The following is a 19,968-nucleotide window of genomic DNA, read 5'->3' on the forward strand; positions in this document are numbered from 1 at the left end:
GCTGGAGAGCTGGGAACCTTCTGGGGGGAGGGCAGAATGTCCCACTGGTGATTGAACTTAGGGTTTTGTTTTCTTTTTCTGTGCTGGTGCAAGAGATGATCTCAGTCACCTTAGTCGTGGCAAAGCATTTCACCCCGAGAATCCCAGGGGTGTGTGCGTGGGGGAAAGGGTGTGCAGGGAGGCAGTGGTAGGAGCAAGAACAGATAATGGTGGGTATTTCAGCTGACACGGAAAAGCTCGCTGCCTCCCAGTGCTATGGACCCCAAGGAAGTATAAAGTTCAGGAGTTCTACATCCAAGGGGATACCATGTCCAAGGCACCTCTTATGCAGAGTCCCCGGGGCAGCGGGTGCCTGGGTGGGAGTGGGGAGCTATGAATTTAACAGAAGAGCAGAGCTCTGAGATCATGGCTCTGGACCACAGGGAAGGGGTACTGTTGGCCAAGCTCGGAGTGACAACAGGGCAACTGTCCTTTCTGAGGGATCACAGAGACCTGGGGACTCACATGACTGCCAGACTAGAGACCAGTGGTCCCCGCTTGCCTCTGAAGGTCAGACTGACTGTGGCCCCTATACAAGCTGCGTAAGCCTCTGGGTTTGAAAGACGGACTAAACTTGCTGCTAATCAGGCAAATGGGGAATGAAGCTGCTTCTTCATTGGGGAAAATATAAGGCAGGATTGCCCCACAGTCTGACTTTGTGGGGCAATTCAGGCCTCATCTAACCCTGAGATCTCTCTGTACTGAGCTAACACTTCCTGCTTTAATAGCAACTTCTAGAACTTGTGCTCCAGCTAACCTGGGCTGCCACGCTTACTGCTTACTGCTCCCCTGGCCTCCCGTGCTCTCCCTCCACACCTGCAAGCCTCATGCTCCCACGCACTCTCTAAGACCTAATTCCAATGTTACTGGCTACGTGGTGCATCTCTGGCCCCTCAGCCAGCTGCAGCCGGTCTCCTCTAACTGTTACAGGACTGCATTTTAGTACATGTATGCCTCTTTCTCCCATTACATCCGGTAGTGTATGGGAGTTAGGAGCCAACTCGTCTTTTTATATCTAATACATTGTAAACTGTATGATTTGATATTTCCCATAGTGCCTCGTACCTAGGAAGTACCCCTTCTATTTATTTATTTATTTATTTACTTATTTTGAAGATTATTTATTTATTTATTTGACAGAGAGAGATCACAAGTAGGCAGAGAGGCAGGCAGAGAGAGAGAGAGAGAGAGAGAGGAGGAAGCAGGCCCCCTGCTGAGCAGAAAGCCCGATGCGGGACTCAATCCCAGGACCCTGAGATCTTGACCTGAGCCGAAGACAGCGGCTTAACCCACTGAGCCACCCAGGCGCCCAGTACCCCTTCTATTTAAAAAAAAAATTTTGGGGTGCCTGGATGGCTCAGTGGGTTAGGGCCTCTGCCTTCGGCACCGGTCATGATCCCGGAGTCCTGGGATCGAGCCCCGCATCGGGCTCTCTGCTCAGCAGGGAGCCCACTTCCTCCTATCTCTTTGCCTACCTCTCTGCCTACTTGTGATCTCTGTCTGTCAAATAAATAAATAAAATCTTAAGAAAAAAAAAATTGTGGGATGCCTGGGTGGCTCAGTTGGTTAAGCGTCTGACTCAATTTTGGCTCAGGCCGTGATCTCAAGGTTGTGAGATGGAGCCCAGCATGGGGCTCCACGCTCAGTACGGAGTCTGCTTCTCTCCCTCTGCCCCACCTGCTGCTTGTGGGGCCTGCTCTCTCTCAGATAAACAAATAAAATCCTTAAAAAATTGCTTTCAAGGTGCGGTAGGCATTGGGAGTGTCTTCCCAACTCCCCTTGCACTCCCCCTCGCTGTGTAGTCACCACCAGTGCAAGAGGCCTTGCTGTCACCCAGTTCCAGGCCCTATGCCTAAGCCCATCTCAAACCACTTGCCGCAGTGATAGGTTTTTTGGAGGCTGAGCCAATCCGCACCTGTCCAGAGCACTTGGCCCTGGGTGGTCGAACCAGAATAAATTTCAGGACCTGTGCTCAGGGGTTCCTGGAAGCGAGAACCCCACGCTCCCCAGATTTGTTGTCAAGAAATTCCAACTAAGCTGTCGAGTTCCTGCAGAGCCACTGTTTACCAGCATTGGGGACCAGGAAGAAAGCCCGCCTGGAAGGGAATCCAGCCCATGAAGGAGACCAGGGCAGAGAGAATCTGAGAGACAGAGTGGAGCCCTGGTTAAAACCTACTGGAAGCTTGCCCTAACAGTTACCTTTGGAGCCATGTGAAACAATAAATCCTTTCCATGGTTTCTCCTACTTGCCCCCCAAGCGTCATCCTGACCAGTGTACTGGGAATGCAGTACCGTGGTGAGTACTGTGGGCTTGCACACATGTGTGCATGTGCACACACACACACACACCCCACCTTACTGGGAGGCAAATCCCCCCCCCCACCTCCTTTGGTAACAATTAATAAGACAAGGAACTGATGTCTTCTAATAATTTCCTGTGTTAAAAATGATTTTGGGGCACCCGGTGGTGCAGTCTGTTGGGTGGATGCCCGACTCTTGGTTTCCGCTTGGGTCATGATCTCAGGGTCGTGAGATCAAGCTGTGTAATAGGCTCTGTGCTCAGTGAGGGCTCTCTTTGAGATTCTCCCTCTCCCTCTGCCCCTCCCCTGGGTTGTGCACGCATGTGTGCTCGCTCTCTCTCAGATAAATAACTGATGTCTTTTTAAAAAAATGATTATGCAATGTTAACCTGAATTCTTAAGACTATCCCAGACTCTAGCATCTGTTAACAAATTATAAAAATTTTTTTCCATTAAAAAAATCAGTAGAGGGATGCCTGAGTGGCTCAGTTGGTTAAGCTTCTGCCTTGGCTCAGGTCATGATCCCAGGGTCCTGGCATCTAGTCTCATATCAGGATCCTTGCTCAGCAGGAAGCCTGCTTCTCCCTCTGCCTGACAGTCCCCCTGCTTATGCTTGCTTTCTCTCTCTCTCTCTCTCTCTCCCTCTCTCTGACAAATAAAATATCCTTAAAAACTTTAAAAAAATAAATATATTGTTTGTGACCCTTTTTAGTAAAAGTAATAAAATCAGCTTGGGTTTAAAGTATATTTACTTGTTTTTAGTAATGTCTACACCCGCTGTGGGGCTCGAAACCTCTTCCTACTGAGCCAGCCCGGCGTGCCCCAAAGTCAGCTTCTACCTTAATGTGAAGTTTGTACTTTTCAACATTTTCCTCAAAAGGTGAAATGGGGTTCTAATACTTGGGAGGAGATACTGACATTTTTCTCGATTAATCCCGTGCCTTGACGCTATTTACAACTTTAAGATCTTCCCAACCTGCTTGTTCACTTGCTTTCTTGGCGCGCGTCCCTGGGCGTCTTCTCTGGGGGCCGAGCTCCTCGTGAGCTGGGACCCTGTCTTGCATCTCCAGTCTCTTTCGTAACCCCCTGCTGTCGGGAGCCCCAGCGCCGGTGCTCGGTGGATAGACCGTGGAAATTTCCACAGCAGCTGCTCGGCCCCGGCTCCCCCCACCTGGGACCTGGCCCGAGAGTCCTACCAGCCCAAGGACACTGAGCCTGGCACTGGTCAGGCCCTCAGTCTATTTATGACTTTTTATCTCAGGGTTTGTGCCTTGGTACTTTGCACTCAGGAAACCTCCCCCTCTCCACACCAGTCAACATGCATGCTTATCTGGAACAGAGGAGAAGAGCGCGTCTGATAAACCCTCTCCCTCCGCGGCCCGGCCGCGTGCATGGCCCCAACATCTCCAGGCTTTCAGCTGGGGGACTAAATCCTTCGATCCAAATGAAGGACATTTCTGACATTCAGACAAGATAGCTTTATGACCCTAATGAGCCTACTCCTGGATCTGTTTCTTGAGTGCTTGTCTTCACTGGGGAATGTTTATCTCCTGGGGGCAGGGCGGGACGGGACCTCTTCCTGACTCGCACCATCCATACGCCTGAGCTCTGAGCATTGACCCCTCAAGGGCTCTGTGGGAGCCGCTCAGGGAAGAGTTGAGTCCAGGAGCGCCCGGGAGCCCCCGGGGCCGGAGGAGCTGGCCCCTTTCTACCCCAGCTCTCTCCTCCCGGACAAGGAGCGAGAACAAGGGGCCGGAAGCCAGAGACCCGTGAACAGGGCAAAGCTCTGCCAGGGCACCAGGTCCCTTAGCTACATGACAGACCCTCTCAGGCCTCAGTGTTCTGAGGCGCTAAATACCTGACTACCTACTTAATCCTTAGTTTTACCTTATGATATTATGATTTTTTTTTTAGCAATGGTTAGGTTGATGGCATAACTCAGATGTCAGCTGAAGCCTCCCTAAAGAAAATGGGTTCACATGTCCCCTCTACATCCCGTGGGACTCCAAATCCTCCCCCAAAAGTTTGGCCAGGGTAGAAGGTAGAAGAAGGCTCCCACCCACGTGGTCACCTCTGGCCCTGAGCTCTGGCAGCTGCCAAGTCCCGTCAGTCTGCGGGCCGTCCTGCTATCGGCAGGCTGACCCGGCCAGAGCCGGCCAAGCCCTTGAGGGGAATGGCGGATCTCTCTGCCGGCTGCACCATTAGACACCTCTGCTCCCTAGGATTCTTCGGTCATCCCTGCCTCTGAGGGCTTCTACCAGCTGTCTCCCCTCATGGGGTGGTCCAGTTTTTTTTCCCTGTCCTCCCCTGCCCATTTCTGCTAAATTCTTGCCACAGGGACAGTTCCATTTCCTAGAAAGCAGAGAAAATGAAGAGGAGCACCGTTTTGGATCAAATTCCACGCAACCAGGGGTGCGTGTCTGTGAGGTGAAGCGAGAGAAAGCTCCCGGTCATCCAGGAGTCTGGGATAGCTAGGGGAGGGCCTCCGGGACGCTCAGGTGTGTGCCAAGACTTAGGACAGAGAATCCCATGATATTTGGAGAAAACATAAGTGTCACTGAGTTCATGATCCAAGAAGAAAGGAAGGATAGCTCAAGCAGGACTAAATGAAGTTCTAAATTGCAGAAGGTCCCAAAGAGGGGAAACCACCAAACACAACAGTAGGTAGGTGAATGGATCAGCAGGTATGCAAACCCGTTGGCAAAAGTGCTGGCATCTTCATCACAGGACTTCCGGGGTTGCCCTGAGGGATGTGGCCATTCCACAGAGCAGGTTGTCATGGGCCAGGCCTGGCAGCGGGTACGGGCTCTTCCACTCATGTGCCATCGGCGGGCAGTTAGTCACACGGCCGGCCACCCAACCGTGGGGGTCTGGGGGGATATAGTTCGGGTGTGTGCTTAGAAGCTGGAGAAGAACACAGATTTTGTCCAGTGGTTGGCAGTCTCCGCTACATGCTGGTTCCACTGTCCTCACTAGGGTGAAAGAGACACCAGCGTGGAAAATGGAAGAACCACGTGGGGAAGAAGAGCTGAAGCTCCGAGGACAGCAGGAGGCAGCAGGACGGCCTGGGATGAATGTACCGAGCGGACTCGAGACCAGCTGACCGCAGAAGTGCTGCTGGAGGACCGAGGGCCGCCCTGATTTCAGAAAGGCTGGGAAACTGGGATCACAGAAGCAACCTTCTCGAACATTTGGAAGAAAGCATGGGCCACGAAGAGCCAGCATGTGGTGCAGGCCAACTTTCTGTCCTCTCTTGCAAGAATACACTCTAACGAGGTTCCTATCCTTAGACTTACTAATACCCCTTCTTCAGGAATCAATGCCAATTATGAACAAAGCTATTTCGGACCAAGACGTGTTATTGACGCTTTATTTGCAATAGCAAAAAAACTTTGATACAACCCAAAAGTACAGCAGTAGGGGGATGGTTGTGCAAAGTATTAGTCACTAACATAACGAACTATACCACAGCATTTCAGACTGTTTGGAAAGAATGTTTAATAAAAGCAAGTACTTATGAAATGCTGTTAATGAAAAAAAGTCAAGCTGCAAATGTGAGAGAAGGTACACTCTCAGAGATGGGAAAGATACCACCACAGAAGGAAGAGGAAGGCGCGGTGCCGGACTGGGGGGGGGGGGGCGGCGGTTGTCTCCAGTGGCCACATTGCGGGTCATTGTTAATTTCCTCGACGTGTTTTCCTGCATTTTGCCACCACGGGCATGAACGACTTCTACAAATAGAGGAAACAACTATTTTCTTGAAGAAACAATCACCAGGCTTGCAGTGCAGGGCAATGGCACGTATGTGGGATGTGTGGATCTCAGAGGGCATCTGGCAAAGTCCGCCATTCTGGAAGTGCAACTCGATCTCTCTACATACAGATGGCTGATAAGCACAGAACAAGCCTCTTTAGTCTAGAGTTGGGTCTCCAGTGCCAGGAGCAGCCCCTGTTCTGCTCAGAATCTTTGCCTCTGCATCAGGAAGACCTCTAGATGTGCACTGTCCCATGTGGGATCCGTTAGCCATATGTGACTATTAACACTTAATCAGGGATCCATACAATTTATAACCCAGGTCTCAGTCACACTACCCTTATTTCGGGGACTCACGAGCCACTTATGTAGGTACCACGGTGTGCAGCTTAGCTGTAAAATGCTGATCCAGGCGTAATGCCTGTCAGTTTTGCAGAGGGGACCAGCTTCTTCACCACCAGCCTCCCAGAAATTCACCGTGGGCTGGTACAACAACGCAGGTTTAATCAGATGAACTTGAGCAGATATAAACATACAATCTGGAGTCTCTAAAATATACTTGCTGGTGTATGGCAGAATTGTGGGGGAATTCATTTTGGTTAAAGACCAGCTCCATATAGATCTATGGGATAATGCATCTCCCCCAAATGATGCGCTCTTGGGCTGAATTAATGAAGTAGAGGGCTTGGAACGAGGGTCAGATCACACGGAGAGTGTCAGTGTCTTTCCCTCAGTGGTGTTTTCAGAACTGGAATTGGTGCTAATGATTGAAGGGGAAAAAAGCAGTTTGTGTCACTAGGCACTGCTATGGGTTTAAGCAGATCCCAGCTGCCTAGGACAGGAAAGCCTGGTAAAAGCTCAGCTGCTAGGTTTTAGGGCGTTGAGCCTTGTTTACCAAAATGATGAGTCACAGGGGTAAAAGAAAGGGCAAACCTGGTGAGAAGCTGCAAACCAGTGCTTGGGCTGGCGGGGGTGGGGGGTGGGGGGTGGGAGGGGGACACCGGGAGACAGGGCAGAGCAGCAGCCGGGAACCTAGTGAGGCTGAAGATTCTAGAGCAACACCACTGGAGCTATAAAAAACAGCTGTCATCAGAAGTCTTGATGGGAAAATTTTGTTATTGTGTGTCAAGAACTTTCTATCCTGTGACCTTGTCCAAAAAAGGAAAATTCTTCTGTTTTTTGATAATGCGTGACTTCCTACAAGGGTAAGTATTGTATGATAGTGGAGTGGATAGAATGGTGTTCAGTTTTGAGTATTACAGTGCAAAAGGGTTGCCGAGTTACCTAACGCAAAAGAAAAAGTGGATAAAGAGTGGATAAAGCTCCAGGAACAATGAAGACCAGAGGATGTGAGAAGTGAAACTGAGTGTGTGCCCCAGGGAGGAAGGGGAGGAATGGGAATCGGGCGGCAGCTTGAGACAGGGAGGACTGTCCAGCAGGTGGCAGGGGCCGTGGGAAGCAGCACTGAGGGGTGGAGATTCCAGAGCCAGGCTGATCTGGCTGATCTGGCGTCCTGGTGCTTTCTAGCCTTGTGACCTTGGGCAGATCACTCAGCTCTTCTAAACCTCAGTTCCTTCAGATTCAGGAGATAAGGACGTTTGCATAGTGTTATTGCGAGAATTAAATAAGATAATGCACACTTAGTGCTTATGACCGTGCCCGGCGTGCAACAAACACTTCCCCACTGTTACCTGCTGCCTGTGGTGGGGACAGAGTGCCTTGTCACTGGATATCCTGACAGAATCATTATGATCACTAATGGAAAGAGTCACAGGACAGACTACTGCATAGTTAGGAGGTGTTGTGCTGATACTAACCACCTAAAAGTTAAAAGGGATCGTGTGCAAAGGTCCTGTGGTTGATCAGTCTGATCAACTCTGGAACAATCAAAGTTGAACAGTTTCTTGACCCTGTGCCTTCTCTGAGCCTTTAATATACGACCTTGAACTTTAAATGCCCTGTCATCCTTGGCCACAGAGCCCTTTTTCACAAAACATATTGAAGGAAGAAAGCATTTCAAGGGCACTTTAGAAAACACTGAAATCAATGACCTGAGGTCCTTTCAGACTCTGGCATCTGAAAAAGTTATGAATTTCAAATGCAGTTTCCATTTGAATGTTTCCAAGTTACTGTTTATCGAGCACTTACCAGAAGACAGGCACTGATTTAACCCCTTTAGAGACAAAAAGCCATATGATCCTCGGGCAAACTCACGACATTCTCCCTCATCCCCTTTTTACTGGCGCCAGAGGGAGGGGATACTGAGACCAGGGTGAAGCCAGTTGGCCCAAGGTCACTGAGCTAACACCCAGTGGAACTAGGACAATAACCAGCCTGCTCCTTGCTAGCTATATACTGAGGACAAAATCCAGCCTGGGGTTGCCATTAAGGCAAGAGGGAAGGAACATGGCGCCGCAGCCGGAGTCTTGGGCCTTGGAGACCCGTCTTGCAGGTTTCAATGGCATGATCTTTGTACCGACCGACACTGGAGCCCACTGTCTGGGCCAGGGAGCTGTACGGTTGTTAGGAGAGGAGAGGCCGAAAGGAGGGGAGGGGATTATCTGTGTGGCATGGCCACAGGCTTCCTTTCTCATTGCTAGAGGTGATGAGAAGCGAAACCCCAGGTTTGTGTGAAATCTGTGTATACCCCTTCCCCACCAGCTTCATGCAGGACGAGATAAAGGGGAGGTGGGGCTCCTCTTCTCACTCTCTCTCCTCCCCTCTTCCATGCGTGGTAACAAGGGGCGACTTTCCAGTCAGGATGCCCTTCCCTTGTGCGCAAGATGAGGAGAACTACCTCTTACAGGGTGAGGCTGAGAATCTGGAAAAGTAGCTTCTCGGCTCGGCTACTCACGATGACAAGTGAGACTCATTCATGGACCACAACAGCCCCGGCCCTGGGATCACGTTCTGGCCTGGGCCTGTGATTGTTTCAGGCCTCTCCCGGCTCCCCGGCTCAGAGCACGGAGCAGGCCAGCCACAGCCCACTGGGCAGAAGCCCAGAGCTGCAGGTGGCACCCCGCAACCCGGCTCCGGGAAGACTCTGCTGCCTCCGTGTGGCCATCCCGCGCGGGCGCCAACAGAACGGGCCGGACCAGACGCGGACACTCCAGAGCAGAGTTACAGGAAGAATCCAAGACTCCCCTGGGTTTCCTGCAGCCCCAGAGAGCAGCGCCCTTCCTGCACCCCCACGATGGGCGCAGGATCCCGCAGATGGGTGGGGACGGAACGACTGATGAGGTCCCACAGTTGGTGGCTCCTACGGATAGAGGTCACTTCAGTTAAAACCAAAGCAGACGAACAATCCAAAAAGGAAATTAAGAAAATAATGCCATTCACAACAGCATCAAAAAAAAAATGAAATGCTTAGGAAGAAAATTAACCACAGAGGTGAAAGGCTTGTATGCTGGAAACCACTAGAAGAAATTAAAGAAGATATAAGGATACAGGTAGATATCCCACGAGCATGGATTAAAGAACGTTAAGGTGTCAGTATTACTTAAAGCAATCTGTAGATCCAATGTAATCCCTATGAAAATCTCAATGACATTTATTTTTTGCAGAGATAGAAAAAAATCCTAAAATTCAGTGTCTCAAGGGACCCCCAAATAGCCAAAACAAAACAATCTTGAAAAAGAAGCAGAGACACCCCACACTTCCTGATTTCGAACTTTCTATAAAGCTATTGAAACAACAGTGTGGACAGACCAATGGTACAGAACAGAGAACCCGGAGATGAACTCAATGTGAAGCGTCAAACAATAAGGCATGTCAGGACCACTGAACGGGGAAAGGACAGTCTCTTTGACAAATGGCGCTGGGAAAACCGGATCTCTGCATGCAAAAGAATAAAGATGGACCCTAATCTTACATCATATGCAAAAATTAGCTCAAAATGGATTACATAAGACCTCAAACCATAAGACTCCTAGGGAAAAAAACATAGTGAAAAAGCTTCATGACATCGGACTTGGCAATGGTTTCTTGGCCATGAACCCAAGCACACAGTTGACAAAAGCAAACATAAACATAGACAAACGGGACTTTATCATTCTGAAAAACTTCTGTGCATCAAAGGAAACTATTAAGAGTGCAAAGGCAACCCACAGAATGGGGGAAAACACATACTTTTTAAAAAATATTTTCTTTTTTTCTTTGTCAGAAAGAGAGAGAGAAAGAGCACAAGCAGAGGAAGTGGCAGAGGGAGCGGAAGAAGCAGGATCCCCACTGAGCAGGGAGCTGGATGGGGGGCTTGGTCCCAGGACTCTGGGATCATGACCTGAGGTGAAGGCAGATGCTTCGCCAACTGAGCTGCCCAGGCACCCTGGCAAAATACATAATATTTTTTAAAAGATTTTATTTATTTATTTGACAGACAGAGATCACAAGTAGGCAGAGAGGCAGGCAGAGAGAGAGGAGGAGGCAGGCTCCCTACTGAGCAGAGAGCCCGATGCGGGGCTTGATGCCAGGACCCTAAGATCATGACCTGAGCTGAAGGCAGAGGCTTAACCCACTGAGCCACCCAGGCACCCCAAAATACATAATTTGATAAGAAATTAATACACAGGGGCGCCTGGGTGGCTCAGTTGGTGAAACGTCTGACTCTTGATTTTAGCTCGGGTCATAATTTCAGGGTTGTGAGATCGAGCCCCATGTCAAGCTCCATGCTGGGCATGGAGCCTACTTTAAAAAAAAAAAAAGTTAATACCTAGAATATGCAAACAGCTCCTACAACTCAACAACAAAAAATCCGATTTAAAATGGGCAAAGGACTCGGATAAGACATTTCTCCAAAGGAGATATATAAATGGCATACAAACTCATGAAAAGATGCTTGACATTAGTCATCATCAAGGGAATGTATACCCAAAGCACAAAGAGCTACCGTCTCACAGCTGTTAGGATGGACACAGTCAAAAAGAAAATCACAAGTGCTGGAGAGGATGTTGAGAAAGGGGAACCCTCGTGCATGGGCAGTGGGATTGCAAACTGGTGTAGTCATTGCCTAAACAGAATGGAGGCTCCTCAAAAAGTTAGATGAAACTACTCCAGGATCCAGCCCCCCCCCCCCCCCCGGGTCTATACGCAGAAGGACTGAAAGCAAGATCTCCAAGAAGTTTCTGCACATCCATGCTGCCTGCAGCAGCGCTTACAGCGGCAAAGATGCTGTGCAGACCAGACATCCATGGACGGATGAATGGAGGAAGAGAATGTGGTAGGTCAATACCATGCAATATGAATCAGCCTTCAGAAGGAAAGAAACGCCATCACAGGCCAAGATACACATGACCCCGGAGGACACTATGCTGAGTGAAGTCGGTCAGCCCCCAAAACACGAATCCCGCACAATTCCACGTATAGGAAGGATCTAGAGCAGCCAGGATCATACAGACAGCAGGATGGTGGCTGCCAGGGGCTGGGGGAGGGAAACAGGAAGTCGCTCACTGGGTAGAGTTTCAGTGTTGCAACATGAGAAAGTTCTGGAGACCTTCCTGGCAACTGGGTGAGCTGTCTGACACTATCCCAGGGCAAGTGTGAGATGATTAAGATGATACATTGTCAGGGACAGGGTTGTCCCAGGACCCCAGGCACAACCCCCCCCCCCCCCCATCACACAGGCACTATTCCCAGGAGAAGAGAGCAGCAGCCCACAAAGCTGAGCTGGCCAGTTTATTTTCTAACGCTGAGCCAAATGGGGCGGAAAGGTAAGAAAGTTGCCGTAGCAGGTGCTGGTGCTTGCCAACATACGTAGAGCCTTCCCCGCTCCGCTCTCATTCCTGCCTCACAACACAGCTGTGATTCTACGCAGGTGCCCATCCTGCCCCCATGAGACTCAGGGTCACGTCCCAACTGGTGTTTGCTGGCCCTGACAGCCCCACACTCATCACCTAGGGAAGAGACACAAATCCCACCAATGGGATTCAGGGGGAAATCTGCCTGGGGCAGGGGCCAAGAATGATTTTCACCAACCTCAAAAAATGACATGGGAAGGTTCATTCTTCCCCTCTCCTTCCCCTCGGCTCTGCACACCTGGCTCTGTGCAGGGGGCAGGAATGCTGGAGAGGGAGATGGGAAGAATGAGGGAATTATCGATGGGATTTCACTGAACTGAATAAACCAAACCAGACCAGTGTACCCCATTCTTGTCACAGGAGAGAAACTCCCAACTGCGTGAGCCCCCTGGAGCCCAAACTAAGCCAAGCTTCACTAGTTTAACCAATTTGTGACCCTCCACCAGGGCGTGAAGGTGTCTGCAGCCCAAGTGTCCAGAACATCTGACTTCTTCACACCTGCGCACACAGGGTTAGCTGAGTCCCCCCGCCGCATCCCGCAGCGGGGCCTCCTGGAGTCAGGGAGGCTGGCCTCCCCACACGCACGGACACCCCTCCCCAGCTCTACTCTGCCGCTGGTTTTGCCACCCTCCTGCCTCTGGCCTGGGCTTCTGGAAACTAAAAATTCTCTCAGTGGACCAGACTCCAAGCCCCTTGCGACCAGACACTTCTCTTTTCTGCATCTCCACGCTGCCTGGTTTACACCAAGGATGGGTACGTTCTTTAGGATGAATCCGTTAATTGCCTCCTGCAAACAGAGCAGATCATGCCCAGAAGAGTCCCCATCCATGGTGACGAGTCCCCCTCCACCCAGACTAGCCCCTGCAAACTACCCTGGACACACAGGGATCCCAGTAGGGCCAAGCCTGGGGCAGCGAAGTCCTCAGCAGGGGGCCAGGGTAGGCAGAGCGCCCCCTGGGGGGAGGGTCCTGCCCTCCCTTCTCCCAGAGTTCTGTATCCCTCACCCACCTTGTATTTCATTCTGGTTCAGAAATCACGGCACTTTAGTCGACAGCGGGAGCAGCCTTGTCCGAGCTTCTAAAAATCATTAAAATGACTCAGCCGTGGAATCCCTAATGTGTGGGTGTTTAAGATTTTATGAGAAAGAGAGAGTGTATGAGTAGGGGGAGCAGAGAGAAAGAGGAGGGAGGAAGCAGGGGGAGCAGAGGGAGGAGGAGAAACAGACTCCTTGGTGAACGTGGAGCCTGACGTGGGGCTCGATTCCAAGACCCCGAGATCACGACCTGAGTGGAAACCATCAGTCGGATGCTTAACCGACTGCGCCACCCAGGCGCCCCTGTCACTACTATGTTTTATGTCTTTCGCTTTATGCATGAGAGACACTGAGGCCCAGAGAGTGGAATCGGCCAGCAGGCGGCGGCTACTGGTGGCAGACTAGGAATCAGCCTTCAAGGCACCAAACTCCCATGTGTTTGATTGTGTTCGCTCTCCTCTTGTTAGGGAACTGTGACCCGAGGAGAGTCCCACCTGCGCGATGGGTTTACTTTAGGAAAGCCTTCGTTGCCTGATGAGAAGAGAGGGGGCCCCAGGTTATGTGGGGGCGGAGCTTGTCTCCACCTGCCCCCCACCCCATAAGCTCACCTGGAGCGGGCCTGGGAGAGGAAGCCAGGTGGGAGGGGGGGGGGGGCGCCCCTGAGCAGCCCCGCCCTCCAGGTCCGCGGTGCACAGAGATGGGGTGGGGGTCATGCTCAGCGCCCTTCCTGGTTCCTCATCCACAGGTCCCAGCCTTGGCCGTTTGAGAAGATGTAAGAGAGGAAAGGAGGAAGTGGACCGCTGCGACGACCATGGAGAACACGGATGGGATTCTGGGAATCAAAGTGCCTTTGTTTTTCCCGGGAGATCTGAGAAGACGTTGCCTGTGTAAAAAGTGACAAGCCCGCTGCGGTTGGGGAGCAGGTGGAGAGGAAGGGTTTGGGAAGTTTTAGAAACGATCCGCTTTCCTCACACACAGAATCCTGTAAGCGTGTCCCAGTGACCAAGCCAGCTGGACACGGGGTGGCCGTCCCTGCGCAGCCCAGGCAAACAGCAAGCCCCCCTGCTGCAGCGTGTCGGTCACAGTGACGACACCCCAGTTAGAACCACATGATGGCTGGGGCTCCCGGCCTGCTCAGTCCGTGGAGCGACTCTTGATCTTAGGGTCATGAGTTCAAGCCCATGTTGGATAAGAAGCTTACTGAAAATAAAAATAAAAATATAGAATTGCCCCAAAATAAAACGCTGTGAAACTGAAAGATAGGTTGTAGAGTGTGGGCGGGGAGGGGACCCCAAGGGATGGAGAGCAGAAGGGAACTGTTCGGAGAAGACTAGAACAGTCCGAGCAATCTGACCAAGGTCTCAACGGATGAAACTCCTGCAGAGCGAGAGCAGAAGAAATCCAAGGAGAACGTTCCCTGACTGTGAGCAGACACACAGCTTCTGTGGCAGGACGGCGGGGTTGCGGACCATGGGGGTGAGGAACTCTGGTCCCCGGCTTCTGGAGTCCTCAGCACACATACTGTGCGGGGTGCATCCACGGCACAGAGTCTGCGGGCCCGGTGAGGTCACACCTCAGCTCCTTTCCCTCCCTCACCACGCAAATGCTGTAATTCCTATCCAGGTGATGTTAGCACACCTCCCGGTGCACGAGGATGAAAGGTATTAACCACATGAACTCACGTAGCACGTGCCTGGGGGATGGTCCGCTGCTGGCATCGCCTCTCTCCGAGAAGTCCCTGGCCACTGCCTCAGGCCCAAAGGCGCCCCATGTCTCCCCATCCCCGCTCCCGGACTGCCTCACAAACCACTGCCAAGCCCTCTGGCCATTCACTCGGACTGGATCTTCCCTCTCCACCGCCATACGAAGCTGCCCGGAGGTCCTGCGTCCGACATGTGACCCTTCCTGAACAGCCAAGGGGAAAATGAGGATTTGCAGGGCCCTTCCTTCCCAGTAGATGGCCCAGGACACCCCCTCCTCATTAACTCAGAAGAAACCCCCATTTCCGGATCACAGGCCACAGGGGCGTTTCTGCACTGGATGGCTGGTCAGCTTGCGCTCCTGGGGGCCTGTGCTGCCTGAAGCAGGAGACGCAGGGGCCGCAGGTTTGGACCCCATCCTGCATCACTGCAAGGCACGGGTGGGCACCCCGCCTTGCCTGGATGGCAGCATGGCTCACCTCCGGCTCTCTCTCCCACCTCATTTTACTTCCAAGATGACCGTCTACCTTGGTCCCCCTGGTTACCACCCAAAGCCCATTCCCACTTCCAGGACCCCGGGAATGGACATGCTCAGGAGGACCCCCAACCTCTCTTTTCCCCAGGAACTTCTCTGTTCCACCCACTTCGCGAGGTGTTGGCCTGGGAAAGCTCACATACCTGTGGGACAGGATGTACCTACCTGTGGGCCGCTCCCCCGGCCCAGGGAAACCTGGCAATGTCTGGACAGTTCTACAAGATGGCACAGAAAGGGGAGGCTGTTCAATAAAGAGGGCTACAGATAGAGACAAATAAAACTCAGTCCCTCACCAAATACAATACATACACCTAAGTTTCATATGTATAAAATATCCTCATAGGAAAATTAAAAATGTTTTAAAGATTTATTTATTCATTTCAGAGAGGGGGGAAGGGCAGAGGAAGTGAGAGACTCTCAAGCAGACTCCCCACTGAGCACAGAGTACTGAGCACATAGTACTGAGTACTTCGTACAGAGTACTGAGCACAGAGCCCTATGTGGGGGCTCGATCGCAGGGCCCTAAGATCATGACCTGAGCTGAAAACAGAGTCAGATTTGTAACCAGCTGAGCCACCCAGGCACACTGAAAATTAAAATTTAAGCTTTTAGGAAGCCTCAAGGGTAGGGAAGGATCACTCAAAGAAGCCTCAAAGGCATACGCCACCAAAGATAAAGGATGGACATATATAATAACAGGAACATTCAAACGCGACTTTGGAGCCAGGGCAGACCATGAGGGAGATAAGTCACCGCCTGGGAAGCACGTTCAAAATGCCTGTCATTGACCAGACGTTAGCATCTCTCCGGAACATATATTTTTAACAGACGTAAATACCCATAAGGAAAAGGCAAGTTGTCCCAATGGAAAGTGCGTGAAGGATAAATAGATAGGGGAACTCGGCACAGCCAGAGCATACGATGAGACAAGGCTCAGGCTCGGGGCAGACTCAAACCTCAGGGACAGAACCCCCACCCGATCAGCAAACATGAAAAATCCGAAGATGCCGAGTGCAGGTCCAGCTGGGGAACCGGGGGGATCCTGCCGGAGGACAGAGGGTCCCAGGACCTTGGGGAGCAAGCACGACCATGCCGTCAGCGAGGGGACCACACTCACCCGGGGTGCCTGAAACAACTCTCCCCGCAGTCTGATTCTAACCCAGACACCCCACCACACCCACGGCATCTGTCCACAGCATAACAGGTGCATGGCGGTCGGTCACACAACGGAATGTGAAACAGTTCAAATAACTGAACCAGAGCTTCATTTACGTCCATGAATTTCTCAAGAACCAAATATGAACATTTCAGAAGTCGTCAAGTGAGCACGGTGTGGGATGTATCGTTTCTGCCGAGTGTAAAGAGCGCGCCGGCACGCAGAGCCGTGCTGAACGTGGAGGGACGGATGTGAGCTGCGTTGGGGACAGCAGAAGGTGGGTAGATGGCCCTGGGGCTGCAAATGGGACTTTGGGATGATAAGGTTTTATTTCTAAAAACAAATCTGGAGCAAATACGGAAAAACACTAGGACTAGTTGGCGGATGACATGGGAGTGGGGGGCTTGGCTCGTGCATCCCGTTCTCTGTTCCTTCCAGAATATCTGAATTATCTTTCTGTCCTCCCCCCCACCCCATGCTCGGTGTCAGGGTCCCAGACTCCCAGCCCCTGACACGGCCTCCCCAGGCTGGGGCTCCTCAAGTAGCTGTTTCCCCACAAGGGGTTGCACTCTGGGGCTGCTCACATTCACCGGCTTTCCCGTCTTGGCCCTTCCTCGTGGGCACCATTCCTCTCTCCTTCCTGGTGGGTTGCTGGGACATGGCGCCCTCCAGCCTCTGCCTGAGCCCCTAAATGTGGCTTGCACCCCAGCCCCGGGGCCAGTCCTCTGACAAAGACGTCTCCACACCTAACAAATCAGAACTTACCAAAGCTCATCTTTGGGGACCCCCCACCCCCCAACTACTGTTTTGGTTGCCAAACTGAACAAGTTAACCCCAGGTCTTCCTCACCTTTACCACCCGGGGCCAGCCCTCTTCTTCTGAGACCCCAACCTACTACCGGCTTTCCGGGCTGTGATGCCATCACCCTGGGCTCTGACCATGACCATGAGTCAGTCAGCAACGGCTGATGCCCAGATCCCAGAAAACACCACTGCTGCCCGTCTGCAGCTGGCCTCCGGGCTCCCACATTCCCTCCGCGCTTCTACCAACAGTCCAGGGAATGGCAAGCTACACCAAACATCAAAACAGTTATTTCTCTCACAATGGATTGCCAGCTGCTTGGCTCTCATGCCATTTGGGAAATGCAGACGCAGGGCTACCGGTCAGAACTGCAAACCGGGCCCTGCATTGGCTCAGTGGCTGCCCGGCCACGCTGCCCTGCACCACCAGTGGCCACCAGCCCTGCCCTGAGCACCCGAGCCCCGGCCAGATGCATCACTGAGATTCTCTCCCTGGCCTGGGACCATGGGGCAGGAAAGGGAGAAGCCGACCGGTCCACGTCCCTGGTCACAGCGCCCAGAGATGGACACGGGAGGGATGACAGTGGGTTCCAAACGTGGGCCCCTTCCCGGCCTCCCACAGTGCACTGGTTTGCCAAGGAGTGATGCTGCTTGTCTTGGCTCTTGCACAGCCCGGCTCAGGAAGCCCTGGACGTGGAGAAAAGAGTACAGACAGACAGGAGCCGTGAACCCTCTCCTTTGCAGTGGGGCGAATCTTCCCCCCGTCCTCTCCCCACACACCCTCCCAGGCGAGGTCACGAGACGCAGCGAGCCGGGTCCACACCCACACACATGCCCAGGTCCAGCATTCCAGGAAGATTCACCTATTTATTGATATTAAGCCACTTCCCAGCAGTAACTGCTGTAACAAGAACAGGACTTGGTTTCTAAAGGTAATAAAATAACGATGACATCACAGACAAAGCGTTGGGGACATTACACGCAGGGCAAACTGGCTTTCTTCTCCTGCCAGCGCGGGCAGGTGCTAGGTGCCATCCCGAGCACGAGCTCCTGGTCCCTTCCTTCGCTTGGCCCTCGAAGCATCCTGGGCTGTGGTGTGGGGTGGGCGACCTCGCCACACCCGCCCCACGTGGCCCAGCGGTCCAGGGCGCGTCCCAACCAACTCCCGGTGCTTCCAGCCAGTGAGCCTGGGTCAGATGACAAAACCACTAGCACCAGAAAGTTGGTTCTTCCTCTTCGCCAAGTAAACACGACACTTCTTTTCTTTTTCTTTTAGGAAAGAAAAGTCTTAAAAATATATGGCACTAGAGTGTAGAACTACGTGAGGGCCCCCACGACAGCCTCCCATGGCTGCCGGCCCCGTCAGATGTAGAGCTGATGAGAAGCCAAGGTGTCCATGAACGGACGCACCAGGTTGTCGGTGGAGAAGTAGAAGATGAGCCCGAACGTGATGGAGATGGGGAGGGCGGGCAGCGCCTTCTTGAACACAGCAAGCAGCAGGAGGGTCAGACACAAACCCTGCGGGACACGGAGGGGAGGGGGGTGGTGACCGCCGGTGCGGGTGGCGGGCAGCGGCTGAGGTCCAACCCCCGGGCTCTGGCGTCCGCAAGGGACGGGTCGGACAACAGCCCCGGACACCCGATCTTCCTGGGGCCTCTCGAAGCTCTGTGCCGCGCCAGAGTGGGGGGCGCTCACTCCGTCTAACACCTCTATGCTCTCGCGGGAGCCTCCCGACTCCCAGACCACCGCCCCATCTGGCAACAGCAGTGACATGCGTGACCAGTGGCCGGCGGCCTCCCCTTAAGGGAAGTGTATTTGTAAAGAGCTGCACAAGCTCCATGGAAAGGCCGGGGAGGGTCTCGGCAGTTAGTACCTCGAGGAAACCAAAGATGCCATGTGACCCATCCCCTTGGAAGTGGCCGACGTCCTGTCCCGCCCTGGCCAACAGGGCAGTGGTGCAGGGAGGGGACAGGGATTAGAAAAGCTGCCCTGTCCCCGGGGAGGGCAGGCCTTCAGGTCAGTCTGGGGGTCTGCTACCCGATCCCTGACATGCCCGGGGCCACCCGGCTTCACGGGGCTGGAACGTGGAGCACACGCTGCTTGGAGCTTCTCGGATGCAGTCCTCCTGGGGCACTTCCCGCATCGTGGGTGTCTGGCCACACCGAGTCACCACTGGGGTTCAAAGTGACAGGGCCCTCCCTGTCTCACAGACATCGTGAGACCGCACACAATGTCAGCCAAGCCTCGGCGCGGCCACATGTGTGGTCCGTGATGCCGGAGTCCCTCAGCCACACCTGCCCGGCCCGGACCCTCCTGTAAGCCTGGTCTCCTCTTGAGGGGCTTCCTGGCAGTCCTGCCCAGCCCCCACCATCCTGCCCCTCCAAGGGACAGCAGCCTCTGAAACTCTCCTTGGATCCAGGATCCCCCCCCCCAACCCGGGGAGACAGGGCAGGGTACACTCAGCCCACTCACAATGAGGATGGCCACGAAGCATGCCAGCGTGGTGTTCCAGTCCCCGCTGCCCGTGGCTGCCGCCTTGCCCACCAGCACGCTGTAGAAGATGAAGTCCCCCAGGCCGAGCTTCACGCCCCCTGTGCAGGGAAGACAGAGCGAGCCCCTCAGCGTCGGGAGCCCCAAGAGGAAGGGGTGAAGGCAGAGGCCAGCCCACAGCCTAGCTGCTCTGCCTGCTCCAAGGGATCCAGGGGACCCGGGACCTGAGTCCTGAGGCCCGTGGGGTCCAGACAGGGCAGGGTCGCTGCCAGCCCACCTCACCTGGCCTCTGGGGCAGGGACCGGCTGCTGTGGAAAACCAGCAGCCAGGGGTGGGGGTGGGGAGGGGCCGCTGGGCTGGGCCACCTGCC

General features: G+C 53.1%; 1 protein-coding gene across 7 annotated transcripts in view; it reads right to left on the reverse strand.

The window, feature by feature from the left end:
* Positions 1-17,955: 17,955 nt before the first annotated feature.
* Positions 17,956-19,968, reverse strand: part of PSEN2 (presenilin 2) — a 24,614-nt gene continuing 22,601 nt past the window's right edge. For all 7 annotated transcript variants that reach the window (XM_059412597.1, XM_059412598.1, XM_059412596.1 and 4 more), the window contains exons 10-11: positions 19,581-19,699; positions 17,956-18,626 (exon numbers count right to left, since the gene is read on the reverse strand). In XM_059412597.1, the coding sequence (XP_059268580.1) occupies positions 18,471-18,626; positions 19,581-19,699 (275 nt within the window). In that variant the 3' untranslated portion in view covers positions 17,956-18,470. The remainder of the gene's footprint in view (positions 18,627-19,580; positions 19,700-19,968) is intronic.

Source organism: Mustela nigripes, chromosome 10 (assembly GCF_022355385.1).
Source record: "Mustela nigripes isolate SB6536 chromosome 10, MUSNIG.SB6536, whole genome shotgun sequence".
Lineage (NCBI taxonomy): Eukaryota > Metazoa > Chordata > Mammalia > Carnivora > Mustelidae > Mustela > Mustela nigripes.